The 18,715-nt window shown below is 46.2% G+C and overlaps 1 protein-coding gene across 4 annotated transcripts in view; it reads right to left on the bottom strand.

Annotated features, from left to right (window-relative positions):
- Positions 1-4,006: 4,006 nt before the first annotated feature.
- Positions 4,007-18,715, bottom strand: part of LYZL4 (lysozyme like 4) — a 61,115-nt gene continuing 46,406 nt past the window's right edge. For 3 of the 4 annotated variants that reach the window (XM_033132192.1, XM_033132194.1, XM_033132193.1), the window contains 4 exons: positions 11,820-12,054; positions 11,557-11,706; positions 9,963-10,041; positions 4,007-4,237 (listed from right to left, as the gene is read on the bottom strand). In XM_033132192.1, the coding sequence (XP_032988083.1) occupies positions 4,168-4,237; positions 9,963-10,041; positions 11,557-11,706; positions 11,820-11,958 (438 nt within the window). In that variant the 5' untranslated portion in view covers positions 11,959-12,054 and the 3' untranslated portion in view covers positions 4,007-4,167. Of the gene's footprint in view, positions 4,238-9,962; positions 10,042-11,556; positions 11,707-11,819; positions 12,055-16,970; positions 17,032-17,692; positions 18,056-18,715 lie in introns of those variants that run through there. The other variant, XM_033132195.1, reaches the window with a different exon arrangement.

Raw genomic sequence — 18,715 nt, 5'->3', positions numbered from 1 at the left:
GCTACACGGGTACAAATGCAGAATGGGTGGAGAGTTGGGTTTACCTGGGTTGAGTAGCCAGGTAAGTATGTCAGGGAAAGGAACGATGGGTAAGGAAGATGAGAAGGCATGCCTGACATCATGGTAGCAGCTCTGAAATTTGAGCCAGGGCAGGAGAAAAGTGAGGACAGAGCAAGGGTGATAGCATCAAGCCTTAGAGATCCCTGTGGGGTCAAAGAGTTGTTCGAGTCACAGGACTGTTGGGAGGACTGCCATGGAAAGCTATGAGGTGATGTTCAAAGAGTGTAGTGCGCAGAACTGAGGTTTTGGACGTGGTAGAGTAGTCGTGACAAGGTTAAGGAACAGTATGGCTCAAGTGAGGTGGAGGATGAGGTGTTTGCAGGCGATGACCTCAAGATGTCAGGGCTCTGGTGGCTTGCCCACCTTCATACCGAGGCCATCGAGCAGGATGCCTCCAGCAGTCGTGGGAAAACAGTGAGTCGGGAGCCAAAGCCTTCTGTGAATGAAGGTCACGGGCAGCAGAACAGAGGAGCAGCACTTGCTTCAAAGGAGCGAGAGGAGTCTAGGGAGGACGTGGGAAGCAACGAGGAGCCCCTGCCTGGCTCAACCTGAGCTCACAAATATGTAGAACTTGAGACGCAAAACAAAAACCAGCCAGCACTTCAGGCGAATTCTAGGAAGTAGTGTCCCGAGGGTGAGATACCAGCTCCTTACTCCAGTGACTGACTTGGCTGAGCTACACGGCAGGACACACATGGCAGCAGACAGCAAGGTCACACACACCCCACTCCAGACCCTCCTGATGGCAGATCTTTGACTGTATCGTGACTCGTAAAGCCAACATGGTCCTGGGAAGCCAATAAAGGGCCCAGGAATCAGAAGACCCCATCACCTCCCTGCCGCACGCTCAACGCCACCACTGTGGGGCCACTGCAGCCCGGGGCATTCACTTCAGTCTACAGGCAAGAGAAGTGAGGCTCAAAGAATTAGATGGCTCAGTAGTGGCAGAGCCAAGACTGATCCCTGTGTCTTCTGACTCTTCCCAATCCATGCTCTTTCCACAAACCAGTTTCTCCCGTTTCCCAAAGATCAGATTTATCTGGAGACACTTGTAAAAATACAGATTCCTGGGCCTCAAAAGTGGCAACAGGGACTCAGCAGATACGGGGCGTGGCCCAGGAACCGGCATTTTAACAGCCACCACTGCTGATTTTTATCCTGACAGTTTGGAAAACCCGCAAGTCACCACATGGCCTTCCCTATTGGTTATCTTTGTGTGGTTGAGAGTCACTTTATCTCTTATGGCCCCAATTTCCAGCCTCTGACCTGGGCACATTGTTCTATGCTAGTTGCCTAAAACTTCTTTTATGCAAAGTCTTAATTAAAAAGCTGGAGACCCAATTTTCCAGCTAATGGATAGAATAGAGAATTAACACCAACACAGTACCAGGGTTTGGGGTGTGCGGTTGTGTGAAGGAGCTATCAGTTTGGGGGAGATACCCATTTTATTTCCATCTCTAGCCAAGACACATTATTTAGTCCCTCCAAGCCTCAGTTTCTCTGTCTGTCATGGTTACAGTTCATACCTCCCTTGTAAGATTTTTCAAGGTTTGAAAGTATTGTATGTAAAAGCCTAAAAGTTAATATTTGTAAAATTGGAGTTAATATGGCAGCTGCTGGTGATGGAAGTAATAGTAACAGGAGTCATTGTTATTGAGATTTCTTCATCCAGCCTGGCTCATCGTTCTGTCAACCAGACCAGGAGATCTGGCTGCAGAAGGAGCGCTCGCTGTCATGCCCGTTATCAGTGGGTTTGAGGGCGCCGAGCCAGGAGACGGTGTTGGGAAACGCTAGAGAGCTTGTTCCAATCAATACACTAACATTTGCTTTGACCTCAAGCCTCACGCCCATGTTGACACAAGTGGCCATTAGAGGACAGTGATGTCCCATGGCGGGAGAAATGAGCTGGAAGGCGGCGGCAGCACGCCGGATTGGGCACTTGAGGAGATAGCGCTTTCAATCATTGCAGATTGTCCCTTATGTGTGGGTTGGGGTTGGGTTGGGATCAGGTGCATTATCACATTTGGACCCATCCTCAGAAGCAGTGTGGGGTTCCCAGCTCAATAAGGAAGTTGCTCTCAAGGTCTTAGAAGCTTCTCATCGACCCTAACAGCAAGTGCCAGTGCCAGCAGAATTTTACTGTCCCATTCATCTGTGTGGTTGGAAACTATCGAATACCTTTTTCCCTAGAGAAGGGGGAAAGCCACACAAAACTAACGGATGAAGGTGATCAACCATTACTGAACTTGAGTCGAAGTTCTGCCCCTAAAATTCTAATGTGTAGCTCTTTCTTCTCCTTTCTGAAAGTGAGCAAAATGCCAACAGAAAGAAGGGCTGACCTGCCTTATTTAGGTTCTGCCTGCCTCTTCGGTGGCCATGATTCTCCTACGTCATTGGCTTTTTGTGTAGATTGAAGACAGTCACAATAGAGGGTTATGTACATTATGGTTTGTCCGCATAAAGGGACACTGTGGAGTCGTGAAAACCAGCGCTGGGATCCCTGTCATAGACCTGGAAACAGTAAGACCACAAAATGTTAACTGAAAAAAAGCAAGATAGAAACCTGTAGATACAGTGGTAGGCCACGTTTGTAAGGAAAAGAATGTGTACACACTCACACTGAAATGGGAAGTGTGCGCAAGGAAAGATGGACACTGACCGCTCCTCCCCTCCGTTGAGGTTCTCTGCGCTGTGGCTGCACAACAATGACAGAAACTTCTGTTTCCAGTAAGGGGAGGCTGGGTATCTAATTTCCTTCTTTATGACTATCTGGGCTCTCCCAAGTTTTCTTCATCAAATGTATGTGGTTTGTGTGATTGTGAAAGTATGGAAAATGAAAAGAGAGGCAGCCCCACTCAGGAACGACCTCATTCTTTGTCATGGTTTTTAAATGGCAATATCTAAAACTCTGACAGCAGGGGAAAAGTTACTGAGTTGTGGTTCATTCACACAATGGACTGTGAACCAGCACTAAGATTTCATGTTGAAGAATCTCTAACAGCAGAGGCTGCAGACAAGCTCTCTCATCGCCACCCCAGTATTTTCTCTCCTGCGCAGGGCAGAAAGGTTCTCTGAAGGACTACGTTCTCTAAACTCCATAATACCTTCGGTTCTGCAGGTGCCTTGGCTCCTGACGAGCAGATACCTGTGCTGCTGCTTCCACTCCCACATCTCAGGCAGGTGTGCCCTGGAAGCCCCCACGGACACCTGCTGCCCCATCCTGTGAGCCCCTAAGCTTCAGAAATAACCCCCTTCCTGCTTAAAATCAAAATACACGTAGGGTGTATTACCACGGTTTTTCCTTCTGAAAAGCAAAGTACAAAACTATCGATAGCATGAGGACAGCACTGGCTGACAAAAAGAAAATCCACTCTCTAGAAAAAAGGCCAAAAGGAAATGCAGCCAAGGCGTGGCAGTGATTGTCCTTAGGTACTAGGATCACGTGGGGACTCTCTTTCTGTGTTGCTGTATTTTCCACAATTTCTCTAATGTGAGTGTGTGCTTTTTTTTTTTTTAACTTGTTATAAGAAAGAGCAACTGTCACTATATTCTCCCCATAGAAGTGCAAAGAGCGTTCTGCGGTATCCTCACGTCCACCTGAGTGTCAGCGTGGACATCTGCTTGTGCCACCTCTGTCCCTCTCTCCTCTGACTCCTCTTTCCTTCTCTGTATCTTTCCTTCCTTTCCCTATTTAATGTTGACATTCACGGACACATCTTGTTTTCCAGATAGTTTCCTTCCTTCAAAACCTCCATCTGAGATGAAGTAATAATATTAGGTTGGTACCAAAGTAACTGCAGTGTAAACGGTTTCAAATAATTGCAAAAACCGCAGTTACTCTGGCACCAACCTAAGAAGTCGTGATAATGGAAAATGATGGTTATCATAGTAACAATCCCAACAGCCATACAAGTGGACACCTTTGGCCTAAGTTGAGTAACAAGCTGGTTTATTCTGCCTCCAGCATCCCTGGGTGAAGGAAAGTTTTGTCCTTTTCCATCTGGACCTGTCAAGCAGTGAGATAATCAACAGGATTGAGTAGCAAGCAGGAAAGCACCTTCATTCAAAAGATGCATCTGGTGAGTGTTGCAAGGGCCACCCTGGTAGCTACAGCTTACATCCATCCAACCAGCGTGCCAGAGTGTCGGAGAACTGGCAGTTCAGGGTCCAGGAGGGCCTGCAGAAAGGAAGACCCAAAAGAGTGAATGGATCTCCAGGGTTCCACAGCCCCCACCGGCCCACTTATTCCTGGCCTGGTCCCTGCAGCATTTGAGCTTGCACCCCTGCTCGGGGTACGTGTCTGAAGGCTCTTGTGCATCTTGAATATGTCCGTCTTGCTGTCCCCCCCATCCTAACGTGAATGCTGGGACTCCCCACATCCTCACACCACATACACACCCCTCTCCCCCGCACACACACTGCGAGATGGGCAGGCTGAACGGCAAACTGTGAAATCCTCCCCAACACATGCAAAGTCAGTGTTTTTAACCTCTCTGAAGTGAGTGTGAGAATTCTGTGATGGGCCCAGGGTCCTATGGTGAGTACTTGGCAGACCTTAGATCTGACATGGGGACTCTCGTCCCCTGGGCCTGGGCCTTTCATCTTTCCATGCATCTGCCTCACCCCTCACCATCCAAGATTCCTTGCAGTGCCTCAACCTGCCTAGGTCAGCTAGGCTGACTTTCTCTACTCTTTCTCCTGGTGCCCCTAAAAGTGATCCCCTTATTCCCAGCCCCTGTGCCAGCACCCAGACCCTAGGTCCTCCTATCCCCACCTAGAAGTTGTGGGAGTCACCAGGCAAGCTGCAGGCCATTAGAAATCCTATTTTGTTAGTCCCACTGCTCAGCTGGGCAGGCCTCCATGATTCTTCCAGGGTTGTCCTACAGTTGAAGAAGAGGTTCTAGCCCCCTGGTCCCTCATAGCTATAACGCAGCACGGAAAACACACACATCTTTTCAGAAATCACAGGGCTCTCCATGGCCCCAGGCAGGCATCGCAGACGGGACTCCTGTTGGCACACAAGGCCTTGCTTGGTCTTCTTCCTTCCTGTCTGCCGCAACTCTGCAGAGCTGTTCAGCTGAGCTTTGGAAAAGATGTGTCTGCTTAGTAGCTTAATAAGAATTCTGAGCAAGGAAGAAGGCCTTGTCAGCCTGGTCCAGCATCTCTCGACTTAGTGCTATACAATGAAGATGATTTTCGCTCATTCATGCTTATCCTAGAGGGTCAGCCAAGCTTCCAAATGAATTGGAAAGTCATGACTATGCATGAAAGATATTTTAAACACTCTGAAGAAAGTGAACGTTAACAGCGGGACATCCGCTTTAAAATGCAATCTATTAAATTAGCGAGGAAAATGAGTCAATGGATAAATGGTATGAGACCACCGACTAGACATTTGAAAAATATAAAACTGCATCCCTACCTCACTTTTTATATCAACACGAATTCCAAGAAGGCCAAAAATTTAAGTAGAAAAACACGAGACTTCTATTTTCTAATTTGTTTAACAAGAACTTAATATAAGGCTTATTTTGTGCCAGGCACTGTTCTAACATAAAGTAAAACACCGCTTGATTTCTTAACAGTCTTGGAGTATGAGAAACTTTTCTAACACGGAGATTTCATAAAACCTCAGAAGCCACAAAACAAAAGATTAAGGCATTTGATTCTGTGAAAATGTAAATCTCCTATATGATGACAATACCACAAACAGTAAAAATACGAATAACAAACCTGAAAAAATAGTTCCCATAGACTTGATGCACAAAAGTCTACAAACCCTAATTAATCTAGGACATATATAAAATCAATAAAAACAAAAGGAAATATTCGTATCCCAATAGGAAAATCAGCTAAGAACGAGAACAAACAGTTCATAGGAAAATGGTCAACAAAGACAGGAAAAGATGCTCAAGTTTTTTTGTAGATTAAAGATGCAAAGCAAAACAGAATGGTACCATTTTATGTCTCCATTTCCAAAAACCACACAAGTTTTAATGCTCCAAGCCAGTGTGTGTGGGGGGAGAGGGGGAGCATAGGCCCCCCTCACACAGTGTAGCTGGAGGTGCCCCAAAGGGTCCCAACAAATTTTCTGCAAGGGATTTCCCTAAGGATACACTTGAAAGGACCTAGACATTCTAAGAGCAACATGTTTATGTAGAATTGTTTGAAACAGCGGCAGCAACAAATATAGAAACAACCTCAATGTCCACCCATAGGGACCTGGCAGAGAATCCCTTGCAGTATCCATACAACAGAGGAAACTGACCACTGTTACAGGGATGGCAGCGACCTCCGGGTAGGGATATACCAGGATTGGCACACTCTATTGATAAGTGAAAAAAGAGCGGGGTGCCGGTCAGTACACACATTGGGATTTCAAATGTGTTTTAAAATATTTGTATGTACATTTTTCTCTGGTTCATAAGACATAGTAATGGTGGTGAACTTAAGGAGGTTGCTGCTAAGACATTTCTTTTATATTTTTCATTTTTAAATACATATGAATTGTTTTTATTTTTAGAAATAATAAATTAGAAAGTGAACATCTTAAAAACGGCTTCTGGATAATGGCCCCAAATGCAGCCTTGGTCTTTCAAGAAACATTTAGGAGGCACCTATCATGTGCCAGGCATTGGTGCTGGAGATATAGAGGCAGAAGAAACAGACACAAATCTCTGGCTGAACTCCCAAAGACACAGAAAAAGGCAGAAAAGCAAAAACAAAAGTTCTAACCTATGAGATGGACACATCTCCTGTTGCCAGATTCTGGACGAGGTCTTCACTGCCTACAGAGCCTATGGGTTATGGTAGGTAAAGAATGTCTCTCAGGCTTCTACTAGTGAAGTGAGTCTGCCTGCTGGTCTGACCCTGCCCCACTAGCCGCCCCCCTGCTCAGAAACCCCGAGTCTGCCCCCGCAGGACAACTGGACAGCGTCTTACTTGACCAGAGCATAGATCTCTCCTTGCAAACCACCCTCATCTCTTTGAGTAGCCTGGGGAAAGCTGAGGCTTGAAATAGCACAGATCCAGGATCAATTCCAACGCTTTGGCCAGAGATAAGTTATTCTACCTCTCTGTGCCTCAGTTTCCTCATTTTAAAAATGGGGATAAGAATACTCACTGCAGAAGGATTTATGAGGATTAAACGATGATGTTTATGTAAACCTACAAAGACTACACACTAAAGCAGCCAAGAAACTGTAGTTGTCATTAACAGATTTCCTCTATCGTAAACTATCTTCTATTGCAAGATGTAATAATAATTTATTAACAATTTTGGATAAACCCTAATGTCAGATATGTTAAGCTATACAATCTGGAAATATCACATGGTTTCAAGATCTACCTGGAGGCTACAATGCCCAGAATCAACCAGGTATTTGATGATGACATGTGGGATGAAAGAGAGGGCAGAAAAGGCAAGGGAAGGTAGAAATTGGTGGTAACTCAGTGTCTACTGGATAACGGCGGCCCACCATGATAAATGACATAGACGGAGGTGGTTGCAGTACATATTGGGAATAGAGGGGTTTCATATACTCCACTGGTTCCGCCTATGAGATAGAACCAGATACACACACCAGAAAAATGTCCAAGTTGGAAATTAGGCCAAGAGACATGCACACCAACCTGTGCTGAGATGGACATCTGAGAAGGGGGATCTGACCATCACCCATGTAACAGCAAAGACAAGAAAAATTCACACAACCTATTTGGCAAATACTGAATATGAGTAAATCTGTCCCTACTCGAGGAAGGATAAAACTAACGTAGGATCTATGGGAAAATATGACAAGAAGAAAAGGGGGCATCATAATGAAATTCAGACGAATATTCTGAAGACAGCATACGGCAGGATCCAGAAGTAAATTTGTTAAAACTGACATCCTCCATAAGGTGCACCCAGACATGACCTCTGGAGAAAGCCATAGGAAAGAAGAGCAATAAAATAGTTTGAATTTTACAAGGAAGCTGGATAGGCTAACGGTTGCAAAGGAACTAAAAATGTAACAACCAACATTCATTACCCACTCATGATTTAAAAAAAAAAAAAAGAAAGAAACCCTTTAACAAACTAGAAATGAAAAGGAACATTCTTAAGCTGACAGAGTAGCTCATAAAACTTAAAGAAAATACTACATTTAATGATAAAAGATTGAACTTCTTACGAGTGAGACGAGGAATGAGACACGGATGCCACTAGCATCGCTTCCATTCAACATTCACTGCCTATGCAATAAGGCCGAAAGAAGAAAGAAAAGTATCGTAGAGCCCAATGTGAAATGCAAAACAACAAAGCTTTGAGAAAAAAAATTAAAAGGAATATCATCATGGCCTAGGATTAGGCAAAGATTTATCAAAAATAACCACAAAGGTATATAAAGTAATAATTATAAAAAAAAAAAAAAAAAAAAAATAACCACAAAGGGAAGGTAATGATAAATTAGACTACATTAAGACTAAGAGCTTCCGTTTAGCAAGACTCCATTAAAAAGGAAAAAGGTAACCTCCAGAATGAAAGAAGATATTTGCAATACTTGTATCCAACAAAAAAAAAATTATCCAGAATATAAAAATAATTCCTAACAAATTAACAAGAAAAAGACAGATAACAATAGGAAATTTGACAAAAGATTTCACACACATAAACAATATCTAAATGGTCAATAAACATTTGAAAAAGTGCTCAATCTCATTAGTCATCAGGGAAATGTAAAGTAAACTCATAATGCAAAACCACTAAACAGTCACAAAAATAAACTCGAAAATACCAAGCATTGGCAAGAATTTGGAGCAACTGAAACCTATAACTGCTGATGGGAGTGTAGGTTAACAAAATCTCTTTAAAAAAATCGTTTAGCAGAATATGCCAAATCTGAAAATATGCATATCCTATGACCAGTAATTTTATTCCTTGTATAATCAATGGAAAAATCCATTTATATATTCACCAAAGATAAGTATAGAATGTTCATGGCAGTATTTAAAAAGTGAAAACTACCCAGATGCCCACCAACAGAAAAATGAATGAATAAATTCTGTGTATCCATACAATGATCTACTACACAGCAATGAAAATGAACAAATTACAACTACACAGAACAATATGAACAAATAAAATGTTGAGCGAAAGAACTCAGATACAGGCCCAACCACCTATAAATTTTAGGCTTTCCAAAGCAAATATCTGGTTAAAGAATAAATCAAAAAAGTTGCAGACATTTCTGGCAGCAAATATATAACAATCAGTTAATGCATCCAATATATAAAGAGTTCTTTCCAACCAATAAGATGACATAAATAAAAAATAGGCAAAGGAAAGGGACAGGCGTGGGGGAAGTCACTAAAGAACATAAATGTATAACAAATGTAATGGGAAAAGCTCCCAGTGGGATATCATAAAATGCGAAAGAAGATAAGACAAAATGGTCATTCACCTTTCAAATGGCAAAGGTCTTGTCATTGGTGAGAGTGCAATAAATAGGCATTTTACTAAATGGTTAACATTAGTATAAATTGTACAAGCTTGCAGCAGAATCATTTCACAACCTGTATCAAAAACCTTAAACGTATTCAAAAACCCTTGTAGGAATTTATATGAAAGAAATAATCAGAGATGTACACAGATATTTATTTTAAGGAAGCTCATCCTAGCATCCTGTATAACCTTAAACAACATTTGCGGGAGAAAACTTGTTCAAGTTAAGGCGATTTGGTCATTCTTTCCTTCCTTCCGTGGCCTTTGGGTTGCAGAACTCAATGGTGTTCTCCTGCTTAGCTTGGTTAATAAGATGCCACTAGTTTGGGACCACAGATGTACAGCAACCAAGACTAGGCCAATGTTAAGATCAAACGAGTGAGAGTCATTGTAAGTACAGGCTATGTAGACTGCCACTCACCATGCTCCCATCCCTTCTTTTCCTTTTACAATTTTCTTGGCACATTCAATTGTCTTCTTTAAATTTGGATCCAATAAATCTGTGGAGAAAATAAAGTAGAATGATACCATACCACCTGGCAGCCACATCAGAGCATGTCAGGGAACGTACAAGGTGCTCACATTAGAGGGGCGTCCACGTGATTCCAAGAATAAACCTATCCCTAAATTTTCCTCAGACGTACTGGGAGGCAGCAGGGTGTGCTCACGTTTTACTAAATCTAGTGATGTTTTTCCTGGTAATCTTTATAATAATATTTTCATTAACAGTCTATATATATTTAGTGAATTCTCTGTGCTAGGCACTGTAAGAAGTAGTGGAGGTAGAACGGCAAACGTGATAAATCCCTGCCCTCACAGAGCCTGCGGTCTGGAAAGGGGTAAAGATTACAGACAATTATAATACAAAGGATACCTGGGATGGTGGGCACTGCAGTGGGAGGGGGGGCGCATTGAATGGGGGTACCTAATTCAGACTTGACAGCTCAGGGAAGGGTTACCCGGCCAACTGACATCTAAGGAAAGGGGATTCAGAGTCACAGAAGGAGAACTGTTCCAGGCAGAAGGAACAGCGTATGAGGGGGCCCACAGGTGCCTCTACGGAACCAACATGTCTACGCATTCATCCTTCTGTTCCCTCCTTGGATGGTGGAAACCAAGACCTCCCACCTGGTCCTGCGGCAATACCTTTCTTCCTGCCTGCACTACAGCCTCCCCCTGCCCCTAATCTGGTCTGACTGCTTTCCCTTAAAACGTTAGTTCAGTGCCCCCTAGTTGCCTGTAAAACAGAACCCCAATCCTTGGCTTAGTCCAACTTTGCCGAACATGTCTTTCCACTTCTACACCATTACCTTCCATTTCTGTCCTCCACAACCCTGCTATGGAAGACGTAAGAGGCAGGAGACAAAGGCGGTGCCACCCTGATGGTGGGTGCTCCACCCGATACCCACAGCTTGGGGATCATATGCCGTTCATCTGGCTCTCAGTGGGTGCTCAGTAAACGCGCATGGGATGAGTAAACCTTGGGCAACCACCTCCTCTTGACCACAGGTATATGGAACCTCCTCAAAGTGGTGGGCAAGCTCCCTCTGGATTGGGCCGCTCCTGTCTCGTCCCAGGGACCACTTCTGCCTGTCAAAGTGGCAGCTTCTGTCCTCCTTGAAGAAGAGTGTGCTGGCCATGTGAGGGTAAAATCAGACCCAACTGGAGCCCTCTACGCTTACCCTTCAGGCTCAGATGGGTTCTGATGTCTGACCTCTCCTCCCTGCCTTTCCTCATCACCAGACACTTTCTCTGCCCATCTGGATGTGGGTCTCATGGCTCCGACCCAGGCCGCTGGGCCGGGCTCACCGCCTCCCTTTCTCCCTGGGGACCCTGGCAGTGCAGCACTCAGCCTCCCCGGGACCCCGCCTTGGATTTGGCTCCGCCCAGCCCCTGCCAGCCCCTCCCTGCATCAAACTTGTCAACTCTGGTCATTAGGAAGGTAGACCTCTGAGCTCAGTGCCCCCAGTGCCCCAGTGTGGAACAGGGTGGGGGTGGGCAGGTGAGGGACCTACCGGAACAGGACACGTGGCACAGGTTCTGGCCCTTGTCACACCAGTTGGTGTTGCGAATCTGAAAGAGGCCGAAGCCCACGTAGGCATCACGCACATTCTCGTAGACAGCCTCGGGGTTGAATTTGCTCTCAAAATAAGCCAGGCACACCCCTATGACAGAACCGGAGGTGTGTGGCTCAGAGGAAGGCTGGAGTGGTGGTACCTCGGCAGCGGACGGAGGGAAAGAGAGTGAGGCGAGAGGGGGCTGAAAGGGGCCTACTCACAGTTTTCAAGGCTATAGCCCTCATAATCACTCAGGCCTCCTTCCTGAAGCCTCTTAGCCACCACACAGCGCCCCAGGACAGCAGCACCACTTGGAGCCATCAGGTAGCCGAGAAGGGCGAAAACCACAGACGTCTTCATCTTCTCCAGACTCCGGACAGCTCAGGGCGGAAGCAGCTGGGTGAGCGGGTGGAGTCACAGGTAATTTCTACCAAGATCCCGGGCACACTGGGTCCTCTGAAGGAAGAGAAGGGCACTGTGGGGGTGAGGGGTGCAATCCAGTGTGTTCAGAAAAATGGGAGTCCCGCCCGGCTCAACCATGACACTTCTTCCCATCCTTTCTCTGATTCGAGTTACTGCAAACCCAGGATCCCGGAGGCCCGCCTCGCCTCCCCTTCTTGACCTATTTTTCTAAGGAAATTGCTCCTTTGAAGATCTCTCCCTCCCACACACACCCATTCTTTCCCTTCAGCAAAACTCAATGGCTTCTACTTGGTTTTGTCCTCACTCCTTTCTCTTTCACATTAGATGAAGATGCTCAAACCCTCTCTTCCCCTTTATTGTGGAAGTAGAACGTGTTCGTTAAACACATTTTGGAAAACAGAAAAAGAGAGAGAAGAAAGCAAATGCACCACGGTCCCACCACGGGAGCACAACCACCACTGTCATGTTGAGTGACTTCCTCCGCTGCCTTTTACCCTGGACTATACTCTGAGTTGTGGCCTTCCCCTTTACACAGACCAGTCCTCAGATTTCCTGCAAACCAAACTCCACTGTCCACACAGGAGACAAGCGCTGGTCCAGCCCAGACCTGCCACTTATTCGCTGAGCCGTCATCAGCAATAGCAGACAAGTCACTGAGCCTTGTCATACCTCTGCTTTCTTGTCTGTAAAAAGCGGGGGATAACGTGTGGGGAGCCCCGAGAATTGGCTCTGGAGCTTATCCGCTCCCGTTTCTGCTGTCGTCAGCTAAACTCACCTCATCACCATCGCCTCCCCACCTGATCTCTGCAAGGTAAGTCATCGCCCAGCTCCTGGGCTCCACTCCTCTGCACCAACGCCTCCCTGCAGCGTTTTCTACCATGACTGAGGAGTGTCCCCAAAGCATGAACAAAGCAGTACTTTGAGACTGCTGCTAGTTCCCTAGTCCTTACATAGCAAACCCACACTTGGTTTTCTAAGCCCGCCAACGTCTTGCCTCACCCGCTCTTGCCTCTGAGTTCCCATGTTGCTCCCTCTCGGACCCTCTCGGCACCTCCCCACACCACACCCCCAACGCCCATGCTCCGGTTAATTCTTCCCTTGGTGTCTTCACGCGTGGGTCTTACCAGTACACAGGGCCCTACCATGCCTCCCCACACCCAAACGTTTCTCCACCTTCAGGTCTCCACCCCAGATGCCACCTCCTTGAAGCCCGATGCAATCCTTCAAGAACATTCCCTCACTGAGCCCCCACTGCCCTCAGAATCATTTCCAGAACTCTTCAGCGGTGATTATCCTGTTCTGTGCTACGGCCCATCCCTCAGACCAGAATGTGCAATTGGAAATTACAACATACCTTCTTCCTGGCATGCCCTGCAGCCCCTAACAGTGCATAAATATATATCAACTGGACAATTAATTCCACCCTCTTGTTTGTCATCATTCACAGGTGTTTGCATATCCTCCAGCCTATATTCACCTCCACCAGGGGTTCTCGACCTTGGCAGTTGGGCTGGAAAATTCTTTGTTCCGGGGGGCTCTCTGGTGCATTGGAGATGGTTGAGAAGCACAGCTGACCTCTAGATGCCAGTACGTCCACCCCCTCAGTTGTGACTGCTAAAATGTCTCCAGACATTGTCAAATGTCTCCTGAGACAAACTTGTCCCCCTGTTGAAAACCAATGACCTAAATGTCTAACTTGGGCAAAAGTTGGAAATAAATAAGTATATTCATGAATAAGAAGAAATGCACTTTCAAACATTTGCTGAAACTCTCAAGCTGCATCATTAGCTACCGACGTGACCAGTAAATCAAATTCGTTGTCAAGGACGGCCTACCATTGAGGTGCTCAGATTTGGGAGTCAAGTTGCCTGGGTCCAACCCCCTCAGTCGCTGGGATCTTAGTGATCCCAAGAGTGATCTAAGATACTCAGCCTCAGTTTCCTCGCCTATAACCGAAGTGAAAGTAACGATCACCTAATTGTGTTGATTTAAAGAGTAAATGAGCTCAATATGCAAAGCACCCAATCTCCTGTAGACACCCCCCTTTCTGAGTTCTGGTGCACTCCATAACTGTAGCTTAATAACTGCATTTCAATGTATAGGAGAGAAGTCCATGTTTACATTGCCCAACAAAGCAAACAATATTCAGGCGATGTCTGTCTCCCAGAGGGCAGGCCCCACCTCAACTCATAAAAAGCACGCAGAGTCCTCTCTTCCTTCCTCTTCCCCAGCAGCCAGTTCATCCGGAAGCCTGTCTCCTGTCCTTCCAAAACCTATCCACTCTTAAAAAACACATATCCCATCACATCACACCACCAGTGGACTCCCCTTGTACTTTAAATAAGATCCCAACTCCTCATCCTGGCCGACAATACCTGATCTAGCCTGAGCACCCATCCAGTTTCATTTCACACCTCTCCCCTGGTTCACCCTCACACCGCCACATTCACCTTGCACATTTCTCTCTGAACGTGCCAATCTCCTTCCTACCACAGGTCCTTTGCACATGCTCGCTCTTCTGCCTGGAACATGATTCCCCCAACCACCACAGAGCTTGCACTTTCTGATCGTGGTCTCAGCTCAGATGAGCGCACCACCTCATGTAGGGTTCCCTGACCACTGCCCCATCACAGAATATAGTTTTATTTTCTTCCCAATATGCCAATTTCAGAAATTACCTTGATCATGTATTTATTCACTTGTCTATCTCCCATACCAGAGTGTAAGCACAAGAGATACAGAAAGCTGATCTGTTTTGTTCTCTGCTTTATCCCCAGAACTTAGAACAGAGCTTGGTGCACAGTAGGTCCTCAATGAATCTCTGTTGAGTGAATGAATGAACAAAAACCTAGTCTTCCAAAGAGAACTGTCATCAGATGAGCAATAAGTGAATGTGCTGAGCAGAGTCTCCGGCAGCTGGCTGTCCTCACACCTGTCCTGCTTCCTGCCCACCATCTACCTGCGTATCAGTCCTCCAGTCCTTTGCAGGTCTTGCAACCTCCTCGGGGGTGGGGAAGAACAGCCACTGCAGCAGCTTCAATGTTCGTTCCAGGAAGGCTGCTCTCCCTCCACGCAGATCCCTGGATTCTTCAGATGTCACTTCCTTGATAACCAGTTTGCCTTCACCCAAAGGCTTCTACACCAGAAATCCTCCATGGCCTGCTTTTCTAGAATCCTTTCTATGACATCAGTTGCTATGCACCGGAATATTCTGAAGCAGCGAGAGGTCTGTCAGCATCACATGTGTGTCCATGTTCTATTGCTGCTGTAACAAGTTACCTCACACTTCGCAGCTTAATCAACACAAATGTATTGTCTTCTGTAGGTCTGAAGTCAGACATCAGACTATTGGTTGAAAATCAAGGTGTTGGCAGAGCCATACTCCTTGGGGAGGCGTCGGGGGTAAAACGTCATGAGGCTTGCAGTCAACTTTCAGACAGTTGGGCAAAAAGGAAGCGTGTGTATATATGTATTGAGAGAGAAACATGGAGCAGGAGTGGCAGGATGCTCAGAAAACCTAGTGAGCGGCCTACAGGTGTTCATTGCACCACCCCCGTTAACTTGGAAAATAAGCTAATTTTTGAAGAATCTGAAAAAAACAAACTGGGGCTCTAAAGTCAGACAGTCCTGGTCCTACTACTTGTTAGCTATGTGACCTTGAGAACGTCGTTTATTTTCTTTAGCTTAATTCTTCACTATAAAATGGGGATAATAACAAAATCTACCTCCTAGGCTTGTTGGGAGAACTGAGATAAACATACGTAAAATGCTTAACACAGGGCCTGGCACATAGTAGGTGTTCAATTAGTAGTGCTTTTAACATTAAAATAAGAAGGAGGAGGAGGAGGAGGGGAAGGGTGGAAAGAGGAGGAGCAAAAAGAGATTGAGGAGGAAGAGGAAGTAAAGGGGAAGATGCAAGAGAGAAAAGGAGGAGGGAGAGAAATTGCTTCCCTGCCCTTCTCCCGCCAGAACACCAATTCATATCACACTGTTTGATGAAGACAGAACACAAAGGAGAGAGGATGCTGCCAGGGGAGGAAGGCAAAGTCTCCCCTAGGCGGGACAGTCTAGATTTAGGGAAAGGTTTTGTCTCAGAGCTCGCAGGGTAAGTTGACTAATATCCTGAGTTATAAAACCTAAGCATTTAACAAAGCCATAAATGAAGGCTGCTTACCTACTGCCACACTGATCTCCCCACCCAAGTTTTCCTGGGAAATACCAGAGTAGACCAGTGTCAGCCTCAGGACCGCTGGCTGGTGGTCATCTGCCATTCCCCAGGCCTGGTGACCCACACAAAAACATCAATCATTCACCAACTCGGTCCCACGTCTTCCAGCAAAGCTGCTTGGATCTCTCCTCCCACAAGTGGAGAACACCTAAATATACATGAAGGCTGCCTTCAGCTCCAAGATGCAGACATGTGTAATAAGGAGACCTTGCCAAGTGTTCTACTGCAGTTTGGGTTTTTTACAGGCTCATTTGTCAACTATAATCCAACAATGAGATAGATTTGGCTGGTTCAAGTCCTAAGTCCCTTAGAGGAGCCAGGGGCCCCAAAGAGGGGCCTGGCTCAGCCACTTCTGACTCAGGGATGGGGAGCCAGCCCTGAACCCCCGAATCTCACTTGCCCTCACTCGCCCCTCAGTTTGCCCCAGCCCTTGGCCCTCGCTGGAGTCTTCCCCAACAGATGGCTCTCCATCTGCTCTGCAGACATGACCAGATAACACAATCTATAATTACATTTATATCTGTGTCAATATCTACATCTATATCTGTGTCTGCAAAAAAAATGCCTGGAGACGAGACCAGCTGCTGGCCAGAAACTCAGAAACATCCGAGGCAGACATTCCCTCTGAAATGATCTAGTTTACCTGTGTTCAAAATTGTTTCTTGCCATGGAGCCCCTGATGAAAAGCAAACTCATGCAGAAGCCCTCACTGCTAGCTCACCTTCCTTGCTTCCATATCGGGGCTTGAAGATAAGGCCTCCAGTTCATCACGTTGCTCATACCTGAGCCAGACAGAAATGAGACCAGGACCAGACTCAGAGCTTCTGAGACCCACAGAAAGAGGGCTGGGAATACATTTTTGGTCATCCAGCCAAAGCCACCCCTCCCCAAAGAGCTCTGATAGTGTTTTGTGCAGAGACCCCTGGATTACAAAGAAGGTGGGAGCTGCCCCTGGCCTATGGGTGGGTGTTTGATCCAGTTCTGGCCAGTAGAATGTAAGGGGAGGTGCACTGGGGAGAGGGGACTTCTGAGGATGATTTTCCTCCAGACGAGAGGCAAAGAAGGCCTGTGCTTCCCCTTGAAATCAGCTGCTCAAGGTATGACGTTTGGAGTTGCGGCTGCCATATTTTTGACATGAAGGGACCTAGAGAATGGCATTGATGCCAGTTTCAAGCCAGACACCACTGATCCCTGAATCAATATCAGCAGCTGCCCACCTCCAGACTTCTTATGCAAGAAGCGCAAAGCTCTGTTGCGTGACCCCCCTTTAGTCACGAATTGTACTTGCTGCTGAAAGCACCTCTAAGTGATTCAAGGGATTTGTGTAAATCTGCCACACAATTTATTTTCAAATCCAAGCATTTTTAGCTGTGGTGTTGCTTGCCTTGTTTAAAAATATTCAATTTCATCAGAAAGAAAACAGCCCCACCTTTGTGTACTCACTGAGAGCTGGTCTGAGGCAACATGTGCTCGCAGCCTTGAGAAAGGGGGAGGGCAGTGGCGGTGTTTTCTTTTATGAACACTCTTCTTGTTACCTGCATCAGGACAAAGCCTGCCTCGGCTACCCACAACGCACCGAAATGGAAGGAGAAAGATGTCAGGCTGTGCTGAGAGAAATGCAGAGCAGGGAGCAGGCAGGGACTCATCACGACCTACAAGTCCAGGCGTGGTGGGAGGCCCATCAGCTTCCCGGTCCAGGGGGCTTATAAGCCCACATCACAAAGGGGATGAGAAAAACCTGCAGGAACTACCTCACACCAAGGACCCTCCACAAAGAAGGGAGGCTGAAAGGCAGGGAGCCATCAGGTTTGTGAAAGGAAAGGATATCACCGCAGACCTCTGTGGTTGTGGGGGGGTGACCAACCATCCCCACTTGTCTGGGACTGAGGGGTTTCAAGGGATGCGGGACTTTCTGCATTCACACTGGGGAAGTTCTGGTGGTGGAGCCACTCAAAGTAGTTATTTGAATATATAAGTTACACATGAGATGGAGCCCACACCACCTCAACCCTCCCACAGGTGAAATAAGCAACAGAGACAGCCCACTCTGTGGTCTGGCAGATTCAGGCTGAGTTGTCTTCCGTCACTCCATAGGGTCTGTGTGAACAGAAGGCAATGAATGAATGAATGAATGAATGAATGAATGAATGAATGAATGAATGACTCCAACAAAGTAATTATATTTATATGACAGTTCTGTTTCCAACGTGATTATTTTCCATTGACTAACATAGAAGTTTCATCAATTGACAAACACCGGTGAATCCACCACCTTCCACTACTGGGCCCCGTGGGGCAAAGGAAATCCATCTGAAGCCAGGAGTCAAAAACATCACATTCACGTGCATTTCATACTTGTACCGTTCTGCCTTGAAGGAATTTGCTTTCCATTGGAAGAGTTGTGAGCACAGAAAAGATGAGTTACAATCAAGAAGACTGTGCCCAGTGCCAAAGAAGAGGGGCCCA

This window comes from Rhinolophus ferrumequinum, chromosome 17, assembly GCF_004115265.2.
Source record: "Rhinolophus ferrumequinum isolate MPI-CBG mRhiFer1 chromosome 17, mRhiFer1_v1.p, whole genome shotgun sequence".
Lineage (NCBI taxonomy): Eukaryota > Metazoa > Chordata > Mammalia > Chiroptera > Rhinolophidae > Rhinolophus > Rhinolophus ferrumequinum.
The sequence above is the reverse complement of the archived record's forward strand: the minus strand, read 5'-3'. Positions and strand labels throughout refer to the sequence as shown.